Raw genomic sequence first — 23,192 nt, 5'->3', positions numbered from 1 at the left:
TTCCCGCTGGTCGCTTGTCTCCCCCTCTCCTTCCCGCTGGTCGCTTGTCTCCCCCTCTCCTTCCCGCTGGTGGCTTGTCTCCCCCTCTCCTTCCCGCTGGTGGCTTGTCTCCCCCTCTCCTTCCCGCTGGTGGCTTGTCTCCCCCTCTCCTTCCCGCTGGTGGCTTGTCTCCCCCTCGCCTTCCCGCTGGTGGCTTGTCTCCCCCTCGCCTTCCCGCTGGTGGCTTGTCTCCCCCTCGCCTTCCCGCTGGTGGCTTGTCTCCCCCTCGCCTTCCCGCTGGTGGCTTGTCTCCCCCTCGCCTTCCCGCTGGTGGCTTGTCTCCCCCTCGCCTTCCCGCTGGTGGCTTGTCTCCCGCTCGCCTTCCCGCTGGTGGCTTGTCTCCCGCTCGCCTTCCCGCTGGTGGCTTGTCTCCCGCTCGCCTTCCCGCTGGTGGCTTGTCTCCCGCTCGCCTTCCCGCTGGTGGCTTGTCTCCCGCTCGCCTTCCCGCTGGTGGCTTGTCTCCCGCTCGCCTTCCCGCTGGTGGCTTGTCTCCCGCTCGCCTTCCCGCTGGTGGCTTGTCTCCCCGCTCCTTGCTGCCGGCAGGTTGTGTTGTCGCCCCGCTCCTTGCCGCCGGTCGGTTCGGTTGTTCTCATCTCCTTCCTGCTGATGGTTTCCACCACCACACCCAGTTTCAGATCACATACGTTACGTAGGCAGACAGTCACGTTGGGCAGTGCTTTGGATGAACAGTGCTTCCCCTTCACACTTGATGCTTTCTTTTGGCAGATTTACAAGTTGCCCTCTCCCCCCGTAGATCAGGACGATGAGTTGGGTGGTGGAGGAATGGAAGGAGGGTTTGCCCACGAGGACCCTGCAGAAGATCCAGGAGCTGGAGAGTCAGGTGGACAAGCTGAAGAAGGAGCGTCAGCAGCGGCAGCTCCAGCTGGAGTCCCTGGAGGCCGCCTTCCAAAAACAGAAGCAGAAGGTAAAGGAGCTGTCTGGTAAGGAAGGGGCTACAGGGGGCGACAGCAGAGGCCTTAGAAATAAGGAGGAAAGGACACAAAGAAAATGAGAACCTTCCATTTATGTGACAGTTAAGGGCAATGTCTGTCCTTGCAACTATTTATTTTAGTTTAAATATAACTACCTCCCATTTTCTGTACAAACCTCTTGTCATAATGATGTGTCACCATGGTAACAGACTACAAACATGCTCTGTGTAGTCTGACCCTGCAGGTGTTGGTTTACGTACATTAGCAAGAAGCAGTGGGCAGGTGGAAGGGAGTACAGCTGCAGGACGAAGGTTTGTTTGGAGTCTGTAACCTTGGCAACACACTGGTCTGCAAAGAAGCTGGAGACACAAAACGGTAGGACTTTTTTTTTTTTTATGAAGGCAAAGTTACTTTGCTTTTCACTTTAGCCATAATGGAGGAATGAAAGATAATAGATGGAAAGGTGGAGAAATCTTTTAAAAAGGGATTGTGTCTGTCAATCAATTAAAAAAAAAAATGCTTAGGTTCCCTACCTCTATGTTAAAGGGATTATTCTCAACTTCCTCAATGAGTATTGTCGGATAGGACTTGTAGTTACAAGCAATTTTGCAATTTACAGTGTATTAACATTTTCAGCCATTCTTGAGATATTAACATTTTTATTTTGTTTACAGCTCGTTGCCATGGAGACAGACCACTTCTGTGGTCTGTCTCCTATGCTATTCGTTGTTAACAAAAGTGTTAATATCTTGCGAACGGTTGCAAATTTTAAGAAGCGGTAAATTGCAAAATTGCTCGTTTTTACAAGCTCTATCCACCAATAGCCATCTATGAAGATGAGAATAACCCTTGTTCCTTTTTAGTCTCTACTTCCAGGTCAGAAGTGGTCAGTACTGAAGTCTGAGGTAGAGACCAGCGGGAAAAAAAAAAGCGGAAACGGGTGTTACTTTTTTAAAAATTTACCTTTTGAATAAAAAAATGAATAGTTTTTGATCCTTCGGACATCGCCTTTAAGATGGACTAAAATGTGTCTTGTGTAACATCGGACTGTGTATGTGTATGTGTGTGTGTGTGTGTGTATATATATATATATATATATATATATATATATATATATAATATACACTTTTATTTTATTTTTATTTTTTTTCATTTTTATCAGAAATTAGTCGAATTCTGATTTCTATTTTTTTTTTATTTTGGGTGGTGGTATGACATGAACAGGTAGAAAGTGAGAAAAGTGAAGTGGTCGCGCTGAAGCGGGAGAACCAGAGCTTAATAGAATTGTGTGACAACCAGGAGAAGACGCGGCAGAAGCTGAGCCACGAGCAGCAGGTGAAGGACGCGCAGGTCAGCCTCCTGGAGGGGCAGCTGAGCGCCGGGAAGAAGCAGCTAGAGAAGCTGGAGCAGGAGCTGAAGAGGTCAGCAGAGGTGGCCGAGACCCTCCGGTTGGGTATTTAAAGTATTTGGGGCCATATAGTATTTTTTTTTTTATGTCCTTACAGATATAAGAATGACTTGGAGAAAAGCCAGCAGTCGTTTAACGCTGCAGACATGTCCGTATGTGTCACCCCCCAAAAAAGCGTTACTGTCTCATTCACACCTGTTAAATTAAGCGGTAATTTCTTTAACTTCTTTTTTTTTTTCTTTTACAAAGGTTATTCCCAACTTCACAAACAGATGGAGCTCGTAAAAACAAACACTTATGTAATTTACTGCTTCTTAAAATTCTCAGCCGTTCTTGAGACGTTACCTCTTTTTCTTTTTGTTTACAGCTCACAGCTCGTTGCCTTGGAGACCAACCACCACTGCTGCTGTCTAGCGCGGTGGTCGGTCTCTAAGGCAACGTGCTGGAAAGAAAAGTGTTATTATCTCAAGATCGGCTGAAAATTTTAATAAGAAGTAAATTGGAAAAGTGCTCTATCCAACAATACCCTTTTTATGACGATGAGAAGAACCTGATATATAGTTTCAAAAGTCTACATACCCTTTAAATAGAAAAATATATAATTAAGGCTGTAACACAACCTGTATTTTGCCAGATTCTAAATATGAGGAGCTGCAAGAAAAATATCAGAAGGAGGTGGAAGAGAGAAAGAAGCTGGAAACAGAGTTAAAAGTTCTCCAAATTAAAGTAAGTAAAATAGGATATTTCCTCCCCTATACTTTACACTGCAGCTTTGCTTGTTTAGATTAGTTGCTTTTTTTTTTCTTGTATTTTATTTTTGTGTGTTTTTATTTTTTTGGCAGTTGACGAACCAGACGTCTCAGCCCACGGCGCCGAGTACAATGAATCACCGTGACATCGCTCGCCACCAGTCGTCCTCCTCTGTATTCTCGTGGCAGCAAGAGCGGACGCCGAGCCGCGCATCGTCCAGCAGCCATGATATCTCCCTCAAGAGGAATTACACTTCTATCCAGTATCCGTGGGAGCAAGAAGAGACGCCGAGCAAGAGGGGATTCAAGTCCGACGGCGGAAACCGAAGCTTCTGCGAATCCGCCAACAATCCGGCAAATGATCAGCTCCGGAACCAGAACCAAGGTAACCGGCGGGTTATCCTTTTTTAAGAAGATCAATTGTTCTACTCCTATAATTCGTTCCCTGAACTGGGGGTCTCCAACTGTTCCAAAGCTGCAACTCCCACCATCCCCTGACAGCTATGATAGGTGTTGTAGAGAACAGAATAATTGAGAATAGCTATAATACAGCAGAGACGTGAATATTTCCTCTGCTCAATGGGTGAGAACTTTCTGGGGTCTATGCTCAGCACTTTGAGCCAATCAGATGTCTCCTCACATTGGCTCCTCCTCCCTCTCCCAGCATGAGTGTCATAGGCACAAAGTGGGAGGGCGAACCTGCAGCTGCATACCCCTCCTCCACCTATGTTCCTACTTTGTGGTCTTGGTACAAACCATAGGATCCTGCCTGCAAAAAAAAAGGGGGATCCCAGACTGCTGATAATGAAGGGGGATGACATGTGTGGTTGGTTTAACCAGTTCGTAGTCAGGCGCATATTTTTTTTTTGTACAAAGGTGTAGGGTATTATTTTTGTTTGGCTATTCAAATAATTTTTCCCTTTTTTTTTTAAATGATTTTTATATTCCTGCTTTTTATTTTTTTGTGAAAAATCACAGAAAAAAAAATTTGATTCTTTTTATTTTTTTTCTTTAATAACCCATGTAGGGTCATTAAAGACATTTTGTTGGCATTTCAGCATTTAACTACAGTTTTAGAATATTTGATTTCCTCTGTAACTGGAGCTGGTACATTGGGTCCAGTTACAGGGGAAATTCAGCGCTCTTGGCTTCACATCAGAGCTGATCTGGATGTGTTAGGACCTGGCAGCTCCTGCTCCCTCCCTCCACTCAGTGATCACATGATCGCTGGGATCAGAGGATCAGAGGAGGAAGTGCTGTCAGCTTTTCCTGTACAGTTTACACCGTGCTTGATCAGTGCTGTGTATGCATAGTTGGTAATAAGCCATCTCTGCCTTCTCCATGGGGGACTCTGGCCACCTCTGACAGCCGGCTCCCCGCTCTGCAGTCACATGATCACTGGGATCAGAGGAGGAAGTTCTGTCAGCTTTTCCTGTACAGTTTACACCGTGCTCGATCAGTGCTGTATATGCAGAGTTGGTAATAAGCTATCTCTGCCTTCTCTATGGGGACTCTGGCCACCTCTGATAGCCGGCTCCCCGCCCTGCAGTCACATGATCTCCATGCCGCTTGATGACATGGCACGGATGTTCTAACACGCCATATGAGGACCGCGCTGACATTCGGACATTCTGCATCTTGTTTTAAAAAAAATAAAAATATATAGAAACATTCCAAGTCTTTTTTTTAAACTTTTTTTTTTTGTAGAGCTGAGATCTAAAGTTAATGAACTGGAGCTTCGCTTCCAAGTCCAGGAAAAAGAGCTGAAGAATCAACTTCACAAACTGCAGGAGGCTCAGACCCTGCTGGACAAGACGCAGGCGGCGCTGAGCGACAGGGACAAGACGCTGACCAAGTGCCGGGATGATTTGGCTCGGATGACCGGACAGTTTGAACAGTCTGTAGACAAGGTAAGAGTCTATAATAGAGGTGACCTGCGCTTGGGATAATACCCTAAACATTTGATCAGTGGGGCCCCAACTCCAGAGGGACCACAGAGCTCCAGCTTTAATGGACTGAACTGCAATACCAGGCTTGGCCACTACCAAACATGCGGCATCGGTCTTGGTAAAAAGTGAAGAGCCCTCAGGAGGAGAAAGTGAGCTGTGACATCACCTATTGTGAATGGTGGATCCTGTGTTATCTTCTGTATATAGAGGTGTCATCAGTCATTGTTTAAGAGGAGGAGGTGAGCTGTGACATCACCTATTGTGAATGGTGGATCCTGTGTTATCTTCTGTATATAGAGGTGTTGTCAGCCATTGTACAGGAGGAGGAGGTGAGCTGTGACATCACCTATTGTGAATGGTGGATCCTGTGTTATTTACTGTATATAGGGGTGTTATCAGTCACTAGATGGTTGCCCGATTCTAACGCATCGGGTATTCTAGAATATGCCTCATGCAGGATGTGACTCCCCCCCCCCCCCCCCCCCCCCCTCCCCCATATAATGCCCCATGCTGGATGTGACATCCCCCCCTCCCTTATAATACCCCATGCAGGATGTCACATCCCCCCATAGTTCCCCATTCAGGATGTGACATCCCCCCTCCCTTATAATGCCCCATGCAGGATGTCACATCCCCCCCATAGTTCCCCATTCAGGATGTGACATCCCCCCTCCCTTATAATGCCCCATGCAGGATGTCACATCCCACCTATATAATACCCTATGCAGGATGTCACATCCCCCCCATAGTGCCCCATGGAGGATGTCACATCCCCCTTCCCTTATAATGGCCCCTCCACGATGTCACACTTCCCCACCCCACCATTTAATGCCCTATGGCCCCATACAATAAAAAAAATAAATAAATAAATCCAATACTCACCTCACTTGTCAGCAGTTCTTCTCTACTCCAGCGTAGCCCGCATGTTCCCGCTGTGCGCTGTGACCGGTCAGGAGAGAGCGCGGTGTAAAGACGTCACCGCGCCCTCTGACCTGAGACGTCACAGAGCATCAGCGGAAGACACAGGAGCTGCTGCGCAGGCACGGGGAGGGGTAAGTATGATGCCGGGTGCCGGGGTCCTGAGCGAGTGGGGGGAGGGACAGGAGGAGAGGGGAGGGGCATCACTTTTACCATCCGGAGATAAGCGGCCGTAGCCGCTGATCTCCAGGCAGTAGCCGCATGGGGGTCAGCGGCGCCTCCGGTCGGGGGACGTATGCTGCGAGCAGCCGGCTTCATCTTCCGGCTGCATCGCCGCTCACCTCCGTGCGGCAGATCCGCTCACCTCCGTGCGGCAGATCAGCCGCTAACGGCCGCCATCTTTTTGTGAAATGCTGCGTCGCTGATTGGCCGCGGCCGGACCAATCAGCGACGCGGGATTTCCTGGACAGACAGACAGAAAGATAGACAGACAGATGGGATAAGACAATTATATAGATAGATTGTATAGGAGGAGGAGGTGAGCTGTGACATCACCTATTGTGAATGGTGGATCCTGTGTCATCTACTGTATATAGAGGTGTTATCAATCATTGTACAGGATGAGGAGGTGAGCTGTGACATCACCTATTGTGAATGGTGGATCCTGTGTTATCTTCTTTATATAGAGGTGTTGTCAGCCATTGTGCAGGAGGAGGAGGTAAGCTGTGACATCACCTATTGTGAATGGTGGATCCTGTGTTATTTACTATATATAGGGGTGTTATCAGTCATTGTATAGGAGGAGGAGGTGAGCTGTGACATCATCTATTGTGAATGGTGGATCCTGTATTATATACTGTACTAGATGGTGGCCCGATTCTAACGCATCGGGTATTCTAGCATATGTCTCCCGACCCTCCTTTATAATGCCCCATGCAGGAAGTCACATCCCCCGTATATAATACCCCATGCAGGATGTCACATCCCCCGCATATAATGCCCCATGCAGGAAGTCACATCCCCTGTATATAATACCCCATGCAGGAAGTCACATCCCCCGTATATAATGCCCCATGCAGGATGTCACCTCTCCCCCATATAATGCCCCATGTAGGATGTGACCTCTCCCCCCATATAATGCCCCATGCAGAATGTGACCTCTCCCCCCATATAATGCCCCATGTAGGATGTGACCTCTCCCCCCATATAATGCCCCATGCAGGATGTGACCTCTCCCCCCATATAATGCCCCATGTAGGATGTCACCTCTCCCCCACCCCCCCCCCCATATAATGCCCCATGCAGAATGTGACCTCTCCCCCCATATAATGCCCCATGTAGGATGTGACCTCTCCCCCTATATAATGCCCCATGCAGGATGTGACCTCTCCCCCCATATAATGCCCCATGTAGGATGTCACCTCTCTCCCCCCCCCCCCCCCCATATAATGCCCCATGCAGGATGTCACCTCCCCCCCCCATATAATGCCCCATGCAGGATGTGACCTCTCCCCCCATATAATGCCCCATGTAGGATGTCACCTCTCCCCCCCCCCCCCCCCCCCCCATATAATGCCCCATGTAGGATGTCACCCCCCCCCATATAATGCCCCATGCAGGATGTCACCTCTCCCCCCCCATATAATGCCCCGTGCAGGATGTGACCTCTTCCCCCATATAATGCCCCATGTAGGATGTCACCTCCCCCCCCCCATATAATGCCCCATGCAGGAAGTCATATCCCCTATATATCCATCCCCCCATAGTGCCCCATGCAGGTCCCCTATGGCCCCATACAAAAAAAGAAAATCCAATACTCACCTCCCTTCTCAGCTGCTTCTCTGGACTCCAGCGTAGCCGGCATGTTGACGCTGTGCGCTGTGACCGGTCAGGAGAGAGCGCGGTGTAAAGACGTCACAGAGCATCAGCGGAAGACACAGGAGCTGCTGCGGAGGCACAGGGAGGGGTAAGTATGACGCCGGTGCCGGGGTCCTGATCGAGAGGGGAGGGACGGGAGGAGAGGAGGGGAGGGGAGGGGTAAGTATGACGCCGGGTGCCGGGGTCCTGATCGAGCGGGGGGAGGGACGGGAGGAGAGGGGAGGGGAGGGGTAAGTATGACGCCGGGTGCCGGGGTCCTGATCGAGCTGGGGGGGGACGGGACGGGAGGGGAGGGGAGGGGAGGGGCGTCACACTTGTCCTCGGGAGATAAACGGCCGTAGCCGCTGATCTCCCGACGATAGCCGCATGTAGGTCAGCGGCGCCTGCGGTCGGGGGACTTATGCTGCGAGTAGCCGGCTGCATCTCCCGGCTGCATCGCCGCTGACCTCCGTGCCGCACATGAGCCGCTAACGGCCGCCATGTTTTTCAGAAATGCCGTATCGCTGATTGGCCGCGGCCGGACCAATCAGCGACCCGGGATTTCCAGGACAGACAGACAGACAGGATAAGACAATTATATAGTAGATATATACAGTGCCTACAAGTAGTATTCAACCCCCTGCAGATTTAGCTGGTTTGATAGGATGCAAATAAGTTAGAGCCTTCAAACTGCAAACGAGAGTAGGTTTTATGAACAGAAGCATAAATCTTACAAACCAAAAAGTTATGTTGCTCAGTTGAATTTTATTAAATTTTAAACATAAAAGTGTGGGTCAATTATTATACAACCCCTATGTTTAATATTTTGTGGAATAACCCTTGTTTGCAATTACAGCTAATAATCGTCTTTTATAAGACCTGATCAGGCCGGCACAGGTCTGTGGAGTTATCTTGGCCCACTCCTCCATGTAGATCTTCTCCAAGTTATCTAGGTTCTTTGGGTGTCTCATGTGGACTTTATTCTTGAGCTCCTTCCACAAGTTTTCAATTGGGTTAAGGTCAGGAGACTGACTAGGCCACTCCAACACCTTGACTTTTTCCCTATTGAACCAGGCCTTGGTTTTCTTGGCTGTGTGCTTTGGGTCGTTGTCTTGTTGGAAGATGAAATTACTACCCATCTTAAGATCCTTGATGGAGGAGCGGAGGTTCTTGGCCAAAATCTCCAGGTAGGCCGTGCTATCCATCTTCCCATGGATGCGGACCAGATGGCCAGGCCCCTTGGCAGAGAAACAGCCCCACAGCATGATGCTGCCACCACCATGCTTGACTGTAGGGATGGTATTCTTGGGGTCGTATGCAGTGCCATCCAGTCTCCGAACGTCACATGTGTGGTTGGCACCAAAGATCTCGATCTTGGTCTCATCAGACCATAGAACCTTGAACCAGTCTGTCTCAGAGTCCTCCAAGTGATCATGAGCAAACTGTAGACGAGCCTTGACATGACGCTTTGAAAGTAAAGGTACCTTACGGGCTCGTCTGGAACGGAGACCATTGCGGTGGAGTACGTTACTTATGGTATTGACTGAAACCAATGTCCCCACTGCCATGAGATCTTCCCGGAGCTCCTTCCTTGTTGTCCTTGGGTTAGCCTTGACTCTTCGGACAAGCCTGGCCTCGGCACGGGAGGACACTTTCAAAGGCTGTCCTGGCCGTGGAAGGTTAACAGTAGTTCCATAAGCCTTCCACTTACGGATGATGCTCCCAACAGTGGAGACAGGTAGGCCCAACTCCTTGGAAAGGGTTTTGTACCCCTTGCCAGCCTTGTGACCCTCCACGATCTTGTCTCTGATGGCCTTGGAATGCTCCTTTGTCTTTCCCATGTTGACCATGTCTGAGTGCTGTTCACAAGTTTGGGGAGGGTCTTAAATAGTCAGAAAAGGCTGGCAAAAGAGATCTTTAATCCACACATGTGAAACTCATTATTCTTGGTGCCTGAACTACTTCTTAATACTTTAGGGGGACCAAACAGAATTCTTGTGGTTTGAGGGGTTGAATAATAAATGACACTCTGAATTAACTTTTTACGTTTAAAAAAAAAACAAAAAAACAAAAACAAAATTTGCTGCAGTGCATTTCCCATTTCCAGGCTGATCTACAGTACAAATGTCACAATGCCAAGTTAATTCCGCATGTGTCAACCAGCTAAATCTGCAGGGGGTTGAATACTACTTGTAGGCACTGTAGGTGTTATCAGTCATTGTACAGGAGGAGGAGGTGAGCTGCGACATCACCTATTGTGAATGGTAGATCCTGTGTTATCTTCTGTATATAGAGATGTTATCAGTCATTGTACAGGAGGAGGATGTGAGCTGTGATATCACCTAGTGTGAATGAGGATCCTGTGTTATCTACTGTATATAGGTGTCATCTTCCCTAGGATTTGTATGTTTTTTTAATATAGATTGTGACATTGATAAAATAAAAACACCAAGACATGATTTAAAAAATCTATTTTAAATAAAAATTGAATTAAAGAAAACTCTGTCTTTTCAGTGCTCGTCAACTGAGCAGAAGCTGAAGAAAGTTTCAGAAGAACTTATCTGTCAGAGGCAGAATGCAGAGAGCGCGCGGCTGAGCCTGGAGCAGAAGCTGAAGGAGCAGGAGAAGGAAAATCAGCAGGTGCCGGCCTTCTTCAGTGTTGTCTCCTGTGCCGGCTGCTTTGCCCACTGTCCTGTTGAGCTGCCGCTGCCCGCTATCCTGTTGAGCTGCCCGCTGTCCTCTTGAGCTTGCGCTGCCCACTGTCCTTTTGAGCTGCCGCTGCCCGCTGTCCTTTTGAGCTGCCGCTGCCCGCTGTCCTCTTGAGCTTCCGCTGCCCACTGTCCTGTATAGCTGCCGCTGTCCTGTATAGCTGCCGCTGTCCTGTATAGCTGCCGCTGTCCTGTTGAGCTGCCGCTGTCCTGTTGAGATGCCCGTTGTCCTGTTGAGCTGCTGCTGCTCGCTTTCCTGTTGAGGTGGCGCTGCCCGCTGTCCTGATCAACTCCCCGCTGTCCTGTTGAGCTGGCGCTCCCTTGTTGGGCTGGCGCTGCCAGCTGTCCTGTTGAGCTGCCAGCTGTCCTGTTGAGCTGCCAGCTGTCCTGTTGAGCTGCCCGTTGTCCTGTTGAGCTGCCGCTGTTCGCTGCCCTGTTGAGCTGGCGCTGCCGGCTGTCCTGATCAACTCCCCGCTATCCTGTTGAGCTGCCCGCTGTCCTCTTGAGCTTCCGCTGCCCACTGTCCTGTTGAGCTGCCACTGTCCTGTTGAGCTGCCACTGTCCTGTTGAGCTGCCGCTGTCCTGTTGAGCTGCCGCTGTCCTGTTGAGCTGCCGGCTGTCCTGTTGAGCTGCCGGCTGTCCTGTTGAGCTGCCGCTGCCCGCTGTCCTATTGAGCTGCCCGCTGTCCTGTTGAGCTGCCGCTGCCCGCTGTCCTATTGAGCTGCCCGCTGTCCTGTTGAGCTGCCGCTGCCCGCTGTCCTATTGAGCTGCCCGCTGTCCTATTGAGCTGCCCGCTGTCCTATTGAGCTGCCCGCTGTCCTCTTGAGCTGCCGTTGCCCGCTGTCCTGTTGAGCTGCCCGCTGTCCTGTTGAGCTGCCCGCTGTCCTGTTGAGCTGCCCGCTGTCCTGTTGAGCTGCCCGCTGTCCTGTTGAGCTGCCCGCTGTCCTGTTGAGCTGCCCGCTGTCCTGTTGAGCTGCCCGCTGTCCTGTTGAGCTGTCGCTGCCCTGTTGAGCTGTCGCTGCCCGCTGTCCTGTTGAGCTGTCGCTGCCCGCTGTCCTGTTGAGCTGCCGCTGCCCGCTGTCCTGTTGAGCTGCTGCTGCCGGCTGTCCTGTTGAGCTGCCGCTGCCGGCTGTCCTGTTGAGCTGCCGCTGCCGGCTGTCCTGTTGAGCTGCCGCTGCCGGCTGTCCTGTTGAGCTGCCGCTGCCGGCTGTCCTGTTGAGCTGCCGGCTGTCCTGTTGAGCTGCCGGCTGTCCTGTTGAGCTGCCGCTGCCGGCTGTCCTGTTGAGCTGCCGCTGCCGGCTGTCCTGTTGAGCTGCCGCTGCCGGCTGTCCTGTTGAGCTGCCGCTGCCGGCTGTCCTGTTGAGCTGCCGGCTGTCCTGTTGAGCTGCCGCTGCCGGCTGCCCTGTTGAGCTGCCGCTGCCCTGTTGAGCTGGCGCTGCCGGCTGTCCTGTTGAGCTGCCGGCTGTCCTGTTGAGCTGCCGGCTGTCCTGTTGAGCTGCCGGCTGTCCTGTTGAGCTGCCGGCTGTCCTGTTGAACGGCCGGCTGTCCTGTTGAGCTGCCGGCTGTCCTGTTGAGCTGCCGGCTGTCCTGTTGAGCTGCCGCTGCCCGCTGTCCTATTGAGCTGCCGGTTGTCCTGTTGAGCTGCCGCTGCCCGTTGTCCTGTTGAGCTGCCGCTGCCCGCTGTCCTATTGAGCTGCCCGCTGTCCTATTGAGCTGCCCGCTGTCCTATTGAGCTGCCCGCTGTCCTGTTGAGCTGCCCGCTGTCCTGTTGAGCTGCCCGCTGTCCTGTTGAGCTGCCCGCTGTCCTGTTGAGCTGCCCGCTGTCCTGTTGAGCTGCCCGCTGTCCTGTTGAGCTGCCCGCTGTCCTGTTGAGCTGCCCGCTGTCCTGTTGAGCTGTCGCTGTCCTGTTGAGCTGTCGCTGCCCGCTGTCCTGTTGAGCTGTCGCTGCCCGCTGTCCTGTTGAGCTGTCGCTGCCCGCTGTCCTGTTGAGCTGCCGCTTCCCGCTGTCCTGTTGAGCTGCCGCTGCCGGCTGTCCTGTTGTGCTGCCGCTGCCGGCTGTCCTGTTGTGCTGCCGCTGCCGGCTGTCCTGTTGTGCTGCCGCTGCCGGCTGTCCTGTTGTGCTGCCGCTGCCGGCTGCCCTGTTGTGCTGCCGCTGCCGGCTGCCCTGTTGTGCTGCCGCTGCCGGCTGCCCTGTTGTGCTGCCGCTGCCGGCTGCCCTGTTGTGCTGCCGCTGCCGGCTGCCCTGTTGTGCTGCCGCTGCCGGCTGCCCTGTTGTGCTGCCGGCTGCCCTGTTGTGCTGCCGCTGCCGGCTGCCCTGTTGTGCTGCCGCTGCCGGCTGCCCTGTTGTGCTGCCGCTGCCGGCTGCCCTGTTGTGCTGCCGCTGCCGGCTGCCCTGTTGTGCTGCCGCTGCCGGCTGCCCTGTTGTGCTGCCGGCTGCCCTGTTGTGCTGCCGCTGTCGGCTGCCCTGTTGTGCTGCCGCTGTCGGCTGCCCTGTTGTGCTGCCGCTGTCGGCTGCCCTGTTGTGCTGCCGCTGTCGGCTGCCCTGTTGTGCTGCCGCTGTCGGCTGCCCTGTTGTGCTGCCGCTGCCGGCTGCCCTGTTGTGCTGCCGCTGCCGGCTGCCCTGTTGTGCTGCCGCTGCCGGCTGCCCTGTTGTGCTGCCGCTGCCGGCTGCCCTGTTGTGCTGCCGCTGCCGGCTGCCCTGTTGTGCTGCCGCTGCCCTGTTGTGCTGCCGCTGCCGGCTGCCCTGTTGTGCTGCCGCTGCCGGCTGCCCTGTTGTGCTGCCGCTGCCGGCTGCCCTGTTGTGCTGCCGCTGCCGGCTGCCCTGTTGTGCTGCCGGCTGCCCTGTTGTGCTGCCGCTGTCGGCTGCCCTGTTGTGCTGCCGCTGTCGGCTGCCCTGTTGTGCTGCCGCTGTCGGCTGCCCTGTTGTGCTGCCGCTGTCGGCTGCCCTGTTGTGCTGCCGCTGTCGGCTGCCCTGTTGTGCTGCCGCTGCCGGCTGCCCTGTTGTGCTGCCGCTGCCGGCTGCCCTGTTGTGCTGCCGCTGCCGGCTGCCCTGTTGTGCTGCCGCTGCCGGCTGCCCTGTTGTGCTGCCGCTGCCGGCTGCCCTGTTGTGCTGCCGCTGCCGGCTGCCCTGTTGTGCTGCCGCTGCCGGCTGCCCTGTTGTGCTGCCGCTGCCGGCTGCCCTGTTGAGCTGCCGGCTGCCCTGTTGAGCTGCCGGCTGTCCTGTTGAGCTGCCGGCTGTCCTGTTGAGCTGCCGGCTGTCCTGTTGAGCTGCCGGCTGTCCTGTTGAGCTGCCGGCTGTCCTGTTGAGCTGCCGGCTGTCCTGTTGAGCTGCCGGCTGTCCTGTTGAGCTGCCGGCTGTCCTGTTGAGCTGCCGGCTGTCCTGTTGAGCTGCCCGCTGTCCTGTTGAGCTGCCCGCTGTCCTGTTGAGCTGCCCGCTGTCCTGTTGAGCTGCCCGCTGTCCTGTTGAGCTGCCCGCTGTCCTGTTGAGCTGCCCGCTGTCCTGTTGAGCTGCCCGCTGTCCTGTTGAGCTGCCCGCTGTCCTGTTGAGCTGTCGCTGCCCTGTTGAGCTGTCGCTGCCCGCTGTCCTGTTGAGCTGTCGCTGCCCGCTGTCCTGTTGAGCTGCCGCTGCCCGCTGTCCTGTTGAGCTGCTGCTGCCGGCTGTCCTGTTGAGCTGCCGCTGCCGGCTGTCCTGTTGAGCTGCCGGCTGTCCTGTTGAGCTGCCGGCTGTCCTGTTGAGCTGCCGCTGCCGGCTGTCCTGTTGAGCTGCCGCTGCCGGCTGTCCTGTTGAGCTGCCGCTGCCGGCTGTCCTGTTGAGCTGCCGCTGCCGGCTGTCCTGTTGAGCTGCCGCTGCCGGCTGTCCTGTTGAGCTGCCGCTGCCGGCTGTCCTGTTGAGCTGCCGCTGCCGGCTGTCCTGTTGAGCTGCCGCTGCCGGCTGTCCTGTTGAGCTGCCGCTGCCGGCTGTCCTGTTGAGCTGCCGGCTGTCCTGTTGAGCTGCCGGCTGTCCTGTTGAGCTGCCGCTGCCGGCTGTCCTGTTGAGCTGCCGGCTGTCCTGTTGAGCTGCCGCTGCCCTGTTGAGCTGGCGCTGCCGGCTGTCCTGTTGAGCTGCCGGCTGTCCTGTTGAGCTGCCGGCTGTCCTGTTGAGCTGCCGGCTGTCCTGTTGAACGGCCGGCTGTCCTGTTGAGCTGCCGGCTGTCCTGTTGAGCTGCCGGCTGTCCTGTTGAGCTGCCGCTGCCCGCTGTCCTATTGAGCTGCCGGTTGTCCTGTTGAGCTGCCGCTGCCCGTTGTCCTGTTGAGCTGCCCGCTGTCCTATTGAGCTGCCCGCTGTCCTATTGAGCTGCCCGCTGTCCTATTGAGCTGCCCGCTGTCCTATTGAGCTGCCCGCTGTCCTGTTGAGCTGCCCGCTGTCCGCTGTCCTGTTGAGCTGTCCGCTGTCCTGTTGAGCTGTCCGCTGTCCTGTTGAGCTGCCCGCTGTCCTGTTGAGCTGCCCGCTGTCCTGTTGAGCTGCCCGCTGTCCTGTTGAGCTGCCCGCTGTCCTGTTGAGCTGTCGCTGTCCTGTTGAGCTGTCGCTGCCCGCTGTCCTGTTGAGCTGTCGCTGCCCGCTGTCCTGTTGAGCTGTCGCTGCCCGCTGTCCTGTTGAGCTGCCGCTTCCCGCTGTCCTGTTGAGCTGCCGCTGCCGGCTGTCCTGTTGTGCTGCCGGCTGTCCTGTTGTGCTGCCGCTGCCGGCTGTCCTGTTGTGCTGCCGCTGCCGGCTGTCCTGTTGTGCTGCCGCTGCCGGCTGCCCTGTTGTGCTGCCGCTGCCGGCTGCCCTGTTGTGCTGCCGCTGCCGGCTGCCCTGTTGTGCTGCCGCTGCCGGCTGCCCTGTTGTGCTGCCGCTGCCGGCTGCCCTGTTGTGCTGCCGCTGCCGGCTGCCCTGTTGTGCTGCCGCTGCCGGCTGCCCTGTTGTGCTGCCGCTGCCGGCTGCCCTGTTGTGCTGCCGCTGCCGGCTGCCCTGTTGTGCTGCCGCTGCCGGCTGCCCCGTTGTGCTGCCGGCTGCCCTGTTGTGCTGCCGCTGCCGGCTGCCCTGTTGTGCTGCCGCTGCCGGCTGCCCTGTTGTGCTGCCGCTGCCGGCTGCCCTGATGTGCTGCCGCTGCCGGCTGCCCTGTTGTGCTGCCGCTGCCGGCTGCCCTGTTGTGCTGCCGCTGCCGGCTGCCCTGTTGTGCTGCCGCTGCCGGCTGCCCTGTTGTGCTGCCGCTGCCGGCTGCCCTGTTGTGCTGCCGCTGCCGGCTGCCCTGTTGTGCTGCCGCTGCCGGCTGCCCTGTTGTGCTGCCGGCTGCCCTGTTGTGCTGCCGCTGCCGGCTGCCCTGTTGTGCTGCCGCTGCCGGCTGCCCTGTTGTGCTGCCGCTGCCGGCTGCCCTGTTGTGCTGCCGGCTGCCCTGTTGTGCTGCCGCTGCCGGCTGCCCTGTTGTGCTGCCGCTGCCGGCTGCCCTGTTGTGCTGCCGCTGCCGGCTGCCCTGTTGTGCTGCCGCTGCCGGCTGCCCTGTTGTGCTGCCGCTGCCGGCTGCCCTGTTGTGCTGCCGCTGCCGGCTGCCCTGTTGAGCTGTCGCTGCCCGCTGTCCTGTTGAGCTGCCGCTGCCGGCTGTCCTGTTGAGCTGCCGCTGCCGGCTGTCCTGTTGAGCTGCCGCTGCCGGCTGTCCTGTTGAGCTGCCGCTGCCGGCTGTCCTGTTGAGCTGCCGGCTGTCCTGTTGAGCTGCCGCTGCCGGCTGTCCTGTTGAGCTGCCGGCTGTCCTGTTGAGCTGCCGCTGCCCTGTTGAGCTGGCGCTGCCGGCTGTCCTGTTGAGCTGCCGGCTGTCCTGTTGAGCTGCCGGCTGTCCTGTTGAGCTGCCGGCTGTCCTGTTGAACGGCCGGCTGTCCTGTTGAGCTGCCGGCTGTCCTGTTGAGCTGCCGGCTGTCCTGTTGAGCTGCCGGCTGTCCTGTTGAGCTGCCGGCTGTCCTGTTGAGCTGCCCGCTGTCCTGTTGAGCTGCCCGCTGTCCTGTTGAGCTGCCCGCTGTCCTGTTGAGCTGCCCGCTGTCCTGTTGAGCTGCCCGCTGTCCTGTTGAGCTGCCCGCTGTCCTGTTGAGCTGCCCGCTGCCCTGTTGAGCTGTCGCTGCCCGCTGTCCTGTTGAGCTGTCGCTGCCCGCTGTCCTGTTGAGCTGCCGCTGCCCGCTGTCCTGTTGAGCTGCTGCTGCCGGCTGTCCTGTTGAGCTGCCGCTGCCGGCTGTCCTGTTGAGCTGCCGGCTGTCCTGTTGAGCTGCCGGCTGTCCTGTTGAGCTGCCGCTGCCGGCTGTCCTGTTGAGCTGCCGCTGCCGGCTGTCCTGTTGAGCTGCCGCTGCCGGCTGTCCTGTTGAGCTGCCGCTGCCGGCTGTCCTGTTGAGCTGCCGCTGCCGGCTGTCCTGTTGAGCTGCCGCTGCCGGCTGTCCTGTTGAGCTGCCGGCTGTCCTGTTGAGCTGCCGCTGCCGGCTGTCCTGTTGAGCTGCCGGCTGTCCTGTTGAGCTGCCGCTGCCCTGTTGAGCTGGCGCTGCCGGCTGTCCTGTTGAGCTGCCGGCTGTCCTGTTGAGCTGCCGGCTGTCCTGTTGAGCTGCCGGCTGTCCTGTTGAACGGCCGGCTGTCCTGTTGAGCTGCCGGCTGTCCTGTTGAGCTGCCGGCTGTCCTGTTGAGCTGCCGCTGCCCGCTGTCCTATTGAGCTGCCGGTTGTCCTGTTGAGCTGCCGCTGCCCGTTGTCCTGTTGAGCTGCCGCTGCCCGCTGTCCTATTGAGCTGCCCGCTGTCCTATTGAGCTGCCCGCTGTCCTATTGAGCTGCCCGCTGTCCTATTGAGCTGCCCGCTGTCCTGTTGAGCTGCCCGCTGTCCGCTGTCCTGTTGAGCTGCCCGCTGTCCTGTTGAGCTGCCCGCTGTCCTGTTGAGCTGCCCGCTGTCCTGTTGAGCTGCCCGCTGTCCTGTTGAGCTGTCGCTGTCCTGTTGAGCTGTCGCTGCCCGCTGTCCTGTTGAGCTGTCGCTGCCCGCTGTCCTGTTGAGCTGTCGCTGCCCGCTGTCCTGTTGAGCTGCCGCTTCCCGCTGTCCTGTTGAGCTGCCGCTGCCGGCTGTCCTGTTGTGCTGCCGGCTGTCCTGTTGTGCTGCCGCTGCCGGCTGTCCTGTTGTGCTGCCGCTGCCGGCTGTCCTGTTGTGCTGCCGCTGCCGGCTGCCCTGTTGTGCTGCCGCTGCCGGCTGCCCTGTTGTGCTGCCGCTGCCGGCTGCCCTGTTGTGCTGCCGCTGCCGGCTGCCCTGTTGTGCTGCCGCTGCCGGCTGCCCTGTTGTGCTGCCGCTGCCGGCTGCCCTGTTGTGCTGCCGGCTGCCCTGTTGTGCTGCCGGCTGCCCTGTTGTGCTGCCGGCTGCCCTGTTGTGCTGCCGCTGCCGGCTGCCCTGTTGTGCTGCCGCTGCCGGCTGCCCTGTTGTGCTGCCGCTGCCGGCTGCCCTGTTGTGCTGCCGCTGCCGGCTGCCCTGTTGTGCTGCCGCTGCCGGCTGCCCTGTTGTGCTGCCGCTGCCGGCTGCCCTGTTGTGCTGCCGCTGCCGGCTGCCCTGTTGTGCTGCCGCTGCCGGCTGCCCTGTTGTGCTGCCGCTGCCGGCTGCCCTGTTGTGCTGCCGCTGCCGGCTGCCCTGTTGTGCTGCCGCTGCCGGCTGCCCTGTTGTGCTGCCGGCTGCCCTGTTGTGCTGCCGCTGCCGGCTGCCCTGTTGTGCTGCCGCTGCCGGCTGCCCTGTTGTGCTGCCGCTGCCGGCTGCCCTGTTGTGCTGCCGCTGCCGGCTGCCCTGTTGTGCTGCCGCTGCCGGCTGCCCTGTTGTGCTGCCGCTGCCGGCTGCCCTGTTGTGCTGCCGCTGCCGGCTGCCCTGTTGTGCTGCCGCTGCCGGCTGCCCTGTTGTGCTGCCGCTGCCGGCTGCCCTGTTGTGCTGCCGCTGCCGGCTGCCCTGTTGTGCTGCCGCTGCCGGCTGCCCTGTTGTGCTGCCGCTGCCGGCTGCCCTGTTGTGCTGCCGCTGCCGGCTGCCCTGTTTTGCTGCCGCTGCCGGCTGCCCTGTTTTGCTGCCGCTGCCGGCTGCCCTGTTTTGCTGCCGCTGCCGGCTGCCCTGTTTTGCTGCCGCTGCCGGCTGCCCTGTTTTGCTGCCGCTGCCGGCTGCCCTGTTTTGCTGCCGCTGCCGGCTGCCCTGTTGTGCTGCCGCTGCCGGCTGCCCTGTTGTGCTGCCGCTGCCGGCTGCCCTGTTGTGCTGCCGCTGCCGGCTGCCCTGTTGTGCTGCCGGCTGCCCTGTTGTGCTGCCGCTGCCGGCTGCCCTGTTGTGCTGCCGGCTGCCCTGTTGTGCTGCCGCTGTCGGCTGCCCTGTTGTGCTGCCGCTGTCGGCTGCCCTGTTGTGCTGCCGCTGCCGGCTGCCCTGTTGTGCTGCCGCTGCCGGCTGCCCTGTTGTGCTGCCGCTGCCGGCTGCCCTGTTGTGCTGCCGCTGCCGGCTGCCCTGTTGTGCTGCCGCTGCCGGCTGCCCTGTTGTGCTGCCGGCTGCCCTGTTGTGCTGCCGGCTGCCCTGTTGTGCTGCCGGCTGCCCTGTTGTGCTGCCGCTGCCAGCTGCCCTGTTGTGCTGCCGGCTGCCCTGTTGTGCTGCCGCTGCCGGCTGCCCTGTTGTGCTGCCGCTGCCGGCTGCCCTGTTGTGCTGCCGCTGCCGGCTGCCCTGTTGTGCTGCCGGCTGCCCTGCTGTGCTGCCGCTGCCGGCTGCCCTGCTGTGCTGCCGCTGCCGGCTGCCCTGTTGTGCTGCCGCTGCCGGCTGCCCTGTTGTGCTGCCGCTGCCGGCTGCCCTGTTGTGCTGCCGCTGCCGGCTGCCCTGTTGTGCTGCCGCTGCCGGCTGCCCTGTTGTGCTGCCGCTGCCGGCTGCCCTGTTGTGCTGCCGCTGCCGGCTGCCCTGTTGTGCTGCCGGCTGCCCTGTTGTGCTGCCGGCTGCCCTGTTGTGCTGCCGGCTGCCCTGTTGTGCTGCCGGCTGCCCTGTTGTGCTGCCGGCTGCCCTGTTGTGCTGCCGGCTGCCGGCTGCCCTGTTGTGCTGCCGCTGCCGGCTGCCCTGTTGTGCTGCCGCTGCCGGCTGCCCTGTTGTGCTGCCGCTGCCGGCTGCCCTCTTGTGCTGCCGCTGCCGGCTGCCCTCTTGTGCTGCCGCTGCCGGCTGCCCTGTTGAGCTGCCGGCTGTCCTGTTGAGCTGCCGGCTGTCCTGTTGAGCTGCCCGCTGTCCTGTTGAGCTGCCCGCTGTCCTGTTGAGCTGCCGGCTGCCCTGTTGTGCTGCCGCTGCCGGCTGCCCTGTTGTGCTGCCGCTGCCGGCTGCCCTGTTGTGCTGCCGCTGCCGGCTGCCCTGTTGTGCTGCCGCTGCCGGCTGCCCTGTTGTGCTGCCGCTGCCGGCTGCCCTGTTGTGCTGCCGGTTGCCCTGTTGTGCTGCCGGCTGCCCTGTTGTGCTGCCGGCTGCCCTGTTGTGCTGCCGGCTGCCCTGTTGTGCTGCCGGCTGCCCTGTTGTGCTGCCGCTGCCGGCTGCCCTGTTGTGCTGCCGCTGCCGGCTGCCCTGTTGTGCTGCCGCTGCCGGCTGCCCTGTTGTGCTGCCGGCTGCCCTGTTGTGCTGCCGCTGCTGGCTGCCCTGTTGTGCTTCCGCTGCTGGCTGTCCTGTTGTGCTGCCGCTGCCGGCTGCCCTATTGTGCTGCCGGCTGCCCTGTTGTGCTGCCGCTGCCGGCTGCCCTGTTGTGCTTCCGCTGCCGGCTGTCCTGTTGTGCTGCGGCTGTCCTGTTGAGCTGCCGGCTGTCCTGTTGAGCTGCCGCTGCCGGCTGTCCTGTTGAGCTGCCGGCTGCCCTGTTGTGCTGCCGCTGCCGGCTGCCCTGTTGAGCTGCCGCTGCCGGCTGTCCTGTTGAGCTGCCGCTGCCGGCTGTCCTGTTGAGCTGCCGGCTGCCCTGTTGTGCTGCCGCTGCCGGCTGCCCTGTTGTGCTGCCGCTGCCGGCTGCCCTGTTGTGCTGCCGCTGCCGGCTGCCCTGTTGTGCTGCCGCTGCCGGCTGCCCTGTTGTGCTGCCGCTGCCGGCTGCCCTGTTGTGCTGCCGCTGCCGGCTGCCCTGTTGTGCTGCCGCTGCCGGCTGCCCTGTTGTGCTGCCGCTGCCGGCTGCCCTGTTGTGCTGCCGCTGCCGGTTGCCCTGTTGTGCTGCCGGTTGCCCTGTTGTGCTGCCGCTGCCGGCTGCACTGTTGTGCTGCCGCTGCCGGCTGCCCTGTTGTGCTGCCGCTGCCGGCTGCCCTGTTGTGCTGCCGCTGCCGGCTGCCCTGTTGTGCTGCCGCTGCCGGCTGCCCTGTTGTGCTGCCGCTGCCGGCTGCCCTGTTGTGCTGCCGGCTGCCCTGTTGTGCTGCCGCTGCCGGCTGCCCTGTTGTGCTTCCGCTGCCGGCTGTCCTGTTGTGCTGCCGCTGCCGGCTGCCCTGTTGTGCTGCCGCTGCTGGCTGTCCTGTTGTGCTGCGGCTGTCCTGTTGAGCTGCCGCTGCCGGCTGTCCTGTTGAGCTGCCGCTGCCGGCTGTCCTGTTGAGCTGCCGCTGCCGGCTGTCCTGTTGAGCTGCCGGCTGCCCTGTTGAGCTGCCGCTGCCGGCTGCCCTGTTGAGCTGCCGCTGCCGGCTGTCCTGTTGAGCTGCCGCTGCCGGCTGTCCTGTTGAGCTGCCGGCTGCCCTGTTGTGCTGCCGCTGCCGGCTGCCCTGTTGTGCTGCCGGCTGCCCTGTTGTGCTGCCGCTGCCGGCTGCCCTGTTGTGCTGCCGCTGCCGGCTGTCCTGTTGAGCTGCCGCTGCCGGCTGTCCTGTTGAGCTGCCGGCTGTCCTGTTGAGCTGCCGCTGCCGGCTGCCCTGTTGAGCTGCCGCTGCCCTGTTGAGCTGGCGCTGCCGGCTGTCCTGTTGAGCTGCCGGCTGTCCTGTTGAGCTGCCGGCTGTCCTGTTGAGCTGCCGGCTGTCCTGTTGAACGGCCGGCTGTCCTGTTGAACGGCCGGCTGTCCTGTTGAACGGCCGGCTGTCCTGTTGAGCTGCCGGCTGTCCTGTTGAGCTGCCGGCTGTCCTGTTGAGCTGCCGCTGCCCGCTGTCCTATTGAGCTGCCGGTTGTCCTGTTGAGCTGCCGCTGCCCGTTGTCCTGTTGAGCTGCCGCTGCCCGCTGTCCTATTGAGCTGCCCGCTGTCCTATTGAGCTGCCCGCTGTCCTATTGAGCTGCCCGCTGTCCTGTTGAGCTGCCCGCTGTCCGCTGTCCTGTTGAGCTGCCCGCTGTCCTGTTGAGCTGCCCGCTGTCCTGTTGAGCTGCCCGCTGTCCTGTTGAGCTGTCGCTGTCCTGTTGAGCTGTCGCTGCCCGCTGTCCTGTTGAGCTGTCGCTGCCCGCTGTCCTGTTGAGCTGTCGCTGCCCGCTGTCCTGTTGAGCTGCCGCTTCCCGCTGTCCTGTTGAGCTGCCGCTGCCGGCTGTCCTGTTGTGCTGCCGGCTGTCCTGTTGTGCTGCCGCTGCCGGCTGTCCTGTTGTGCTGCCGCTGCCGGCTGTCCTGTTGTGCTGCCGCTGCCGGCTGTCCTGTTGTGCTGCCGCTGCCGGCTGTCCTGTTGTGCTGCCGCTGCCGGCTGTCCTGTTGTGCTGCCGCTGCCGGCTGTCCTGTTGTGCTGCCGCTGCCGGCTGTCCTGTTGTGCTGCCGCTGCCGGCTGCCCTGTTGTGCTGCCGCTGCCGGCTGCCCTGTTGTGCTGCCGCTGCCGGCTGCCCTGTTGTGCTGCCGCTGCCGGCTGCCCTGTTGTGCTGCCGCTGCCGGCTGCCCTGTTGTGCTGCCGCTGCCGGCTGCCCTGTTGTGCTGCCGCTGCCGGCTGCCCTGTTGTGCTGCCGCTGCCGGCTGCCCTGTTGTGCTGCCGCTGCCGGCTGCCCTGTTGTGCTGCCGCTGCCGGCTGCCCTGTTGTGCTGCCGCTGCCGGCTGCCCTGTTGTGCTGCCGCTGCCGGCTGCCCTGTTGTGCTGCCGCTGCCGGCTGCCCTGTTGTGCTGCCGCTGCCGGCTGCCCTGTTGTGCTGCCGCTGCCGGCTGCCCTGTTGTGCTGCCGCTGCCGGCTGCCCTGTTGTGCTGCCGCTGCCGGCTGCCCTGTTGTGCTGCCGCTGCCGGCTGCCCTGTTGTGCTGCCGGCTGCCCTGTTGTGCTGCCGGCTGCCCTGTTGTGCTGCCGGCTGCCCTGTTGTGCTGCCGCTGCCGGCTGCCCTGTTGTGCTGCCGCTGCCGGCTGCCCTGTTGTGCTGCCGCTGCCGGCTGCCCTGTTGTGCTGCCGCTGCCGGCTGCCCTGTTGTGCTGCCGGCTGCCCTGTTGTGCTGCCGCTGCCGGCTGCCCTGTTGTGCTGCCGCTGCCGGCTGCCCTGTTGTGCTGCCGCTGCCGGCTGCCCTGCTGTGCTGCCGCTGCCGGCTGCCCTGCTGTGCTGCCGCTGCCGGCTGCCCTGTTGTGCTGCCGCTGCCGGCTGCCCTGTTGTGCTGCCGCTGCCGGCTGCCCTGTTGTGCTGCCGCTGCCGGCTGCCCTGTTGTGCTGCCGCTGCCGGCTGCCCTGTTGTGCTGCCGCTGCCGGCTGCCCTGTTGTGCTGCCGGCTGCCCTGTTGTGCTGCCGGCTGTCCTGTTGTGCTGCCGGCT

The 23,192-nt window shown here is 59.6% G+C and overlaps 1 protein-coding gene across 8 annotated transcripts in view; it reads left to right on the top strand.

Moving 5' to 3' along the window:
* The window catches only part of CENPF (centromere protein F), an 82,522-nt gene that overhangs the window by 6,340 nt on the left and 52,990 nt on the right, over window positions 1–23,192 (top strand). For 7 of the 8 annotated variants that reach the window (XR_012318068.1, XM_073671951.1, XM_073671950.1 and 4 more), the window contains exons 2-8: window positions 766–964; window positions 2,196–2,392; window positions 2,477–2,589; window positions 3,014–3,105; window positions 3,222–3,513; window positions 4,836–5,038; window positions 10,367–10,492. Coding sequence is in view for 7 of the 8 variants with exons in the window: in XM_073671951.1 (XP_073528052.1) it covers window positions 803–964; window positions 2,196–2,392; window positions 2,477–2,589; window positions 3,014–3,105; window positions 3,222–3,513; window positions 4,836–5,038; window positions 10,367–10,492 (1,185 nt within the window). In the remaining variant the exon portion in view is untranslated. The remainder of the gene's footprint in view (window positions 1–765; window positions 965–2,195; window positions 2,393–2,476; window positions 2,590–3,013; window positions 3,106–3,221; window positions 3,514–4,835; window positions 5,039–10,366; window positions 10,493–23,192) is intronic. The other variant, XM_073671946.1, reaches the window with a different exon arrangement.

Source organism: Phyllobates terribilis, unplaced genomic scaffold (genome assembly GCF_046119375.1).
Source record: "Phyllobates terribilis strain yellow unplaced genomic scaffold, ASM4611937v1 Scaffold_3__8_contigs__length_932513732, whole genome shotgun sequence".
Classification (NCBI taxonomy): domain Eukaryota; kingdom Metazoa; phylum Chordata; class Amphibia; order Anura; family Dendrobatidae; genus Phyllobates; species Phyllobates terribilis.
This window is presented reverse-complemented; position numbering and strand designations above follow the sequence as displayed.